Genomic DNA, 6728 nt, shown 5'->3' with positions numbered 1-6728 from the left:
AGGTGTGTGTGTGTGTGTGTGTGTAAGAGATTAAAACCTTAATACTACTGTCACTGCTGTACCTGATCCACTCATATCACACACACACACTGTATCTGAATTTGAAGCCTATAAGGCATGACCTTGTGATGTCTTTTTTGAAAAACTGATGTTTCAGATGGTCAAATAAAACTAATTACATTTCTCAGTGACCACCCACGCGACTCATTAGGCTAATTAGGATTAAAGTGGAGGGATTAAGAGGATGAAGATAATCTGCAGTAGCCAGTAAATGTGACAAAACAACACTGAGTCTATTAATAGGAGAAAAACAAATGTACGTCTGACTGAAGCGACCTCAATCTCTCAGCTCTTCCATGCCATTTGTGCTTGCGATAGCTCTAATTTTGTGCAAACTACCCGGAAAATGTCCGCGGTTCTTATTTTTATCTCAGGTTTTCTTTTCGCCGAAACTGTTTTGGGAACTCAAGAGTCGGGGAAATTCCCCGAGTTGCTAATTTTTTCACCCATTCACACACAACTCATTCATTGAACTTCAAAGCAAAAAAAAAAAAAAACCTGCTTAAACCGGTAGTGTGGGCGGGGTTTCCTGGCAGTTCTACTCTCGATGACGTACATGTTAAATATTTGCCCATTTTTTGGATTCTCTGTTTGACGTCAGCACGTTCTGCACGCGCACAGCGTCAAGGACATGGAAGTAATAAAGAAGTGGACAAATCTATGCATGCTGCAGTAGGATTATGGACACACACACACACACACACACACACACCAGATCCAGTTTTTTTAGTCTTTTACTTAAATACAAATAAAAAACAAAAATCACATTTACAGTAAAGATCTGTCCGGAATAAAGCGGACGTAAACAATGAAAATAACTTATGTATTCATAGGATATAACTCGGACAAAGATGATGAAGTTTTGCTGACAGTCCTGACAGTCCTTTCATTTTCTTTCGGTACCATTTGAGCAACATGTTTATAAAGGAAATGCTTAGGGGGGAAAAAAAACCCACACACACACACATAGCAACACATTAAAAAGTTTTCTACAAGAAACATATGCTCGAATTCATTCAGTGCTGCAATGCAATAATACATCAAGAAATCTTCCAGTGTTTCCCTGTTTAAAAAAAAAAAAAAAAATCCATGAGTCCCTGAACCTCAGTACGACTTGATCTTTGGCGTCAGCATCAGCTGGCATCCGCTGCTCACATGCGTCATGACCTTCTGTTTGAGCTGAGCGACCTGCTCGCGCAGCAGTGACGCGGTGTTGGACAGACCGGCGTTGTCCGTCTTCAGCACCTTCACCTTGTCCTCCAGTCGCGAGATGCGCTCCAGTTTCCGCCGCCTGCACTTGGTGGCCGCGAGCCGGTTGCGCAGGCGCTTGCGCTCGGCCTTGATGCGCTCCTGTTCCTCCAGGTTGACAGGTGAGGTCGGAGGCGAGCCGTCCGCGCATGCGCCGTGGACGTCGGGGACGATCTGAGGCTCCTCTTTGAGCGCTGAGAGCCTGGGAGCGTGCTGGAAGGGATGATGATGATGGTGATGATGGTGGTTGTTGTGGTGATGTTGCTGCTGCTGTTGGTGGTGGTACTGATGCTGGTGAGGCAGGTAGCTGATGGTGGCGGTAGGGTAGGTACCAGCAGGTTGCTGGACGCTAGTGTTGGGGCTGCAGCTGTTCAGCGTGACGTACACAGGCGCTTCAGGCTGCGCAGGCGGCACTGGCACCGGCACCGGCGGCACTCCTCCGGCCCCGATGGACACGTTCGGTGGCGCTACCTGGTTCATCTTGTGCAGCTCGTCCAGGGCTTTGACGAATCCGTCCGCAAAGCCTTCCTGCTCCTCGGTGATGGAGCGACCGTACAGGTGGTACTGACCCGGGCTCGGGCTCGTGATCACGCCTCCGCCGCTGTGCGCAATCAGACGCTCCAGCTCTGGAGCAGCGAGTTTCAGCGTCGCAGCAGCGTCCGCGCTCCCGGTCGGGTACAAGTCGGTCTTGAAGTTGCGGTAAGGCTCGACAAAGCTGCTCATGCTCTGCTTTAGGAGCTTGAAGTCGCGCAGGGCCACAGAGTCTGGAGTGCCATAAGCAGAGAGAAACGAGTCGTCATGATAAAACGGTTGCTCCATTTTGGTTGATATGTGACACATTTACAGATTAGGGCTTTTTTTTTTTTTTTGCTTATATTTATATACTTAAAAAAAAAACACTCTAGAGCGCACAGTGTCCAAACATCTCGTGCGTTCCGTAAATATTAACAGGCTATAAAAACAAACTTCCAGGAAAAAAAAATCACATACACCAAAAAAAAAACAACGTTTTGTTTACTGTACCGAGTTGTCAGACGCTTTTCCTTTCTTTTTTCTTTAACAGCTGCCTCTAAATGATGTCCAAACCCTCTGTCTGTCTGTCTGTCTGTGTGTCTGTCTGTCTCCTTCCGAAACACTTTTATTGACAGCGCACTCAGCATGCAGACACGCGGCGCGCTCACACAAACACACTTCCGTTCCCGACACGCGCGTTCTGAACGTTCTGAGCGTCGGCTCGCGCTGTTTTATATTCTCGTGACGAACAGGGCGCCGCCTATTGGCCGAAACAGGCCACGCCTTCTATAGTTGACGATGTTGCCAGGAACTACTCAGACTTAAAAACAAGGCTGGAAGCGTAGTCTCGTTTCCATAGACGCAACACGATCACTTGCTAAAAAAAAAAGCAACAATAAACAACAAACCCGAGCTAAATAACAAAACAAACACTTTTAGCAAAGTTTCCACCAACTGGTGGGGAAAAAAAGGAGACAATAACAAAAGAACAAGAACAAAAGCATGGCAAGAGCAGACTGGGGAGAGTGTTATAAATAGGTGAAGTTGGTTATAGACACTGGGGTTTAGACTTCTTCTTTTATGTGTGACAGCGACAGCAGGGTTTATGTGTTGTTAGAGCCCATAGCCGAGAGTTTCTAACAGAGGTGGACAGAGTACCCAACTTCATTACTTAAGTCAAAGTACAGATCCGACTGGTCAAATGTTACTCCGATACAAGTGAAAATTCTCCAGTCAATTTTTTACTTAAGTTAAAGTACTGAAGTACTTGCTTTTAAAAATACTTAAGTATTAAAAGCGGCGGCACGGTGGTGTAGTGGTTAGCACTGTCGCCTCACAGCAAGAAGGTCCGGGTTCGAGCCCCGTGGCCGGCGAGGGCCTTTCTGTGTGGAGTTTGCATGTTCTCCCCGTGTCCGCGTGGGTTTCCTCCGGGTGCTCCGGTTTCCCCCACAGTCCAAAGACATGCAGGTTAGGTTAACTGGTGACTCTAAATTGACCGTAGGTGTGAATGTGAGTGTGAATGGTTGTCTGTGTCTATGTGTCAGCCCTGTGATGACCTGGCGACTTGTCCAGGGTGTACCCCGCCTTTCGTCCGTAGTCAGCTGGGATAGGCTCCAGCTTGCCTGCGACCCTGTAGAACAGGATAAAGCGGCTAGAGATAATGAGATGAGATGAGAAGTATTAAAAGTACATTTTCTGTCAGCGCATCATTGTATTATTGCCACAACACTTACAAAGCCTAATGCCGTGACCAAAGACAGAAATGTGAATTCACAAAATGAACGCATGCCGTGCCATCATGGTGGTTTAACGTTAAGCTAGCTAGTCAGTGAAACTCCACTTGACATGCTAGCAAACTCTTTTCAAACTCGAAATCATATTGGGTAGCTAACGCTACTAGAAAAGAAAGATTTCTACATTCTGTTTATTTGTCAAGATTATGCTAAACATATTTCTGAAAGGGGGGGTGGCACGGTGGTGTAGATGTTAGCGCTGTCGCCTCACAGCAAGAAGGTCTGGGTTCGAGCCCCGTGGCCGGCGAGGGGCTTTCTGTGCGGAGTTTGCACGTTCTCCCCGTGTCCGCGTGGGTTTCCTCCGGGTGCTCCGGTTTCCCCCACAGTCCAAAGACATGCAGGTTAGGTTAACTGGTGACTCTAAATTGAGCGTAGGTGTGAATGTGAGTGTGAATGGTTGTCTGTGTCTATGTGTCAGCCCTGTGATGACCTGGCGACTTGTCCAGGGTGTACCCCGCCTTTCGCCCGTAGTCAGCTGGGATAGGCTCCAGCTTGCCTGCGACCCTGTAGAACAGGATAAAGCGGCTAGAGATAATGAGATGAGATATTTCTGAAAGGACTTCAGATAAGTTAATGTTATTCATGTTAGCGTAACTCTGTTTTTACATCCTAACTAACAGTGTCCAAGTTAACTAGCTATGTGTTAACATTAGCCGTGGACAAGGCTACGGCAACTTGGCGGGCAAATCCATAGAAAGTCATTTGACTAACCAGACTGCATAGCTATTGCAATGTTATCACTAGCTCTAAAAGCACAGACAACTTCGTTGCAAGTTTTCTCTTGGAATAAAACGTTGATATACCTCAATATGCTTCCGCAGGTTGGATGGCGAGTTTTTGTAGGCCGTGATGTGGTTTGTTTTCGGCAAACAAAGCAAACATTTAAAACGAAATGAATCTTTAATCCTTTCAGAAAACTGAAACATGGGTTCATGGGCCATGAGTGTGTGCATTCCTGGGAAGAACCGCCTCCTTCCCTTCTGCTATCAACCGATCGTGTTCAAATAATGCTGCTGAGAAATCATCGATCTTGATTCTATACAGTCTGTGGACGTGATGTGACCCTAGTGATTACTGATCAGCTGTCTCAGTGTCACCTGCACTGTAAAATATAATAAGTTGACTTTACTTAAAAAAAATATGCAAAGTCGTTGCCTCAAAAAAAGTCATTTATGTTGATTTAGATAAATTAGATTGGGTTAACTTATTTTTTGTGAGTTTGCAGTACTCAAATTAACTTAGATTAGTTTGATTACATTAACTTATTTATTTTGAGTTTGCAGTACTCACATAAACTTATATTAATTTGATTACATTAACATATTTATTGTGAGTTTGCAGTACTCATCTTATATAATTTTGATTACATTAACTTGTACTGTAAACTTAAAATAAATAAGTTAATGTAATCAAAATTATATAAGATGAGTACTGCAAACTCACAATAAATAAGTTAATGTAATCAAATTAATATAAGTTTATGTGAGTACTGCAAACTCAAAATAAATAAGTTAATGTAATCAAACTAATCTAAGTTAATTTGAGTACTGCAAACTCACAAAAAATAAGTTAACCCAATCTAATTTATCTAAATCAACATAAATGACTTTTTTTGAGGCAACGACTTTGCATATTTTTTTTAAGTAAAGTCAGCTTATTATATTTTACAGTGTGCGAAAAACCAATCACCTTTTAGAAAAGAAAAGAAAAGAAAAGAAAAAACATCCACTTTCAAAGCTGCTTCATAGTAATGAATAACGAGGACCTTGATAGAAATGTAGTGGAGTAAAAAGTACGATATTTGTCTTTCAAATGTAGTGAAGTTAAAGTCATTTCCAAAAAAAAAATACTCAAGTAAAGTACAGATACTCAAAAAGTGTACTTAAGTACAGCACTCAAGTAAATGTACAGTACTTCATTACTGTCCACCTCTGGTTTCTAACGTGTTTGTTAAATGGGAAGTGTGTTTAAAAATGATCTATTTAACTTCAGAAAAGTTCTCAGCCTCACCCAGAAACAAGGGGCGTGACTCCCATTTTAGGGTTTAACTGTATACTGTTTAACAATTATTCCACAAAATTGAGTCCATACATGTCAACCGAAATAGGCGTCACCTGTACTACAGTGTCTCAAAATCTTTACTTTCTACAAAAAAAAGGTACCCTATGTGTACATGTGGCTACGGTGTATAAATAAAATTGTTTCCTGATACCATGTCTAACAGCAGTGAGGTGTGCAGTTGGAACGACTGAATGGTTCAAGGTGAAGGTGGGACTTCATCAAGGATCTGCTTTGAGTCCTTTCTTGTTTGCCATAGTGATGGATAGCTTGATGGACGAAGTGAGGCAAGAGTCACCATGGAACATGATGTTTGCGGATGATATTGTGATGTGGTGAAAGTAGAAAGGAGGTTGAGTTGGGTTTGGAGAGATGGAGGTATGCGTTGGAACGAAGAGGAATGAAGGCGAGCAGTAGCAAGACAGAATACTTGTGCATCAATGAGAATGGGGATGAGAATGTAGTGAAGATGCGAGGAGTAGACGTAAAGAAAGTTGGTGAATTCAAGTACCTGGGGTCAACTGTGCGGAAAAATGGGGGCTGCGATAGTGAGGTGAGAAAGAGAGCGCAGGCAGGGTGGAGCAGTTGGAGAAGGATTTTGGGAGTCATTTGTGATCGGAAAGTCCCAGCAAAAGCGAAAGGTAAGATGTATAAGACAGTAGTAAGACCCGCTGTGATGTATGGATTGGAGACTGTACCCTTAACGAAGAGACAGGAGGCAAAGTTGGAGGTGGCGGAGTTGAGGATGTTAAGGTTTGCGATGGGAGGTTGGACAGGATAAGGAACAAGCACATCAGAGGGACAGCACATGTGGAGAGCTTGGGAATGAAGCTAAGAAAGATGAGACTGAGATGGTATGGGCACATCCTGAGAAGAGATGCAGAGCATGTTGGAAGGAGAATGTTGAGGATGGAGCTGTCAGGCACACAGAAACGAGGAAGCCCAAAGAGGAGATACATGGATGTGGTGAGAGAGGACATGAAAGTGGCAGGTGTGGTAGAGAAGGATGTGGAAGACAGGGATCAATGGTGGAAATGAAAGATCCGCTGTGGCAAC

At 43.8% G+C, this 6728-nt stretch overlaps 1 protein-coding gene across 2 annotated transcripts; it reads right to left on the bottom strand.

Moving 5' to 3' along the window:
* Positions 1–776: 776 nt before the first annotated feature.
* On the bottom strand, positions 777–2512 carry junba (JunB proto-oncogene, AP-1 transcription factor subunit a). Of its 2 annotated transcripts, XM_060899049.1 has the most exons (2): positions 2332–2512; positions 777–2072 (listed from the first exon to the last, which is right to left on the bottom strand). In XM_060899049.1, exon 2 carries the CDS (start codon positions 2029–2031, stop codon positions 1165–1167), a length of 867 nt encoding a protein of 288 aa, XP_060755032.1. In that variant the 5' UTR covers positions 2032–2072; positions 2332–2512; the 3' UTR covers positions 777–1164. The 2 variants fall into 2 exon arrangements, with proteins under 2 accessions (XP_060755032.1, XP_060755031.1); XM_060899048.1 differs by having other exon boundaries at positions 777–2512.
* Positions 2513–6728: the final 4216 nt, after the last annotated feature.

The sequence above is a fragment of the Neoarius graeffei genome, chromosome 18 (assembly GCF_027579695.1).
Source record: "Neoarius graeffei isolate fNeoGra1 chromosome 18, fNeoGra1.pri, whole genome shotgun sequence".
NCBI classification, from domain to species: domain Eukaryota; kingdom Metazoa; phylum Chordata; class Actinopteri; order Siluriformes; family Ariidae; genus Neoarius; species Neoarius graeffei.
Note: the sequence above shows the minus strand (reverse complement) of the source record. Positions and strands in the feature narration are given on the sequence as shown.

Coding starts and splice junctions, on each gene's coding strand:
- junba (XM_060899048.1), bottom strand. CDS start 2,148: ATGTGTCACATATCAACCAAAATGGAGCAACCGTTTTATCATGACGAC.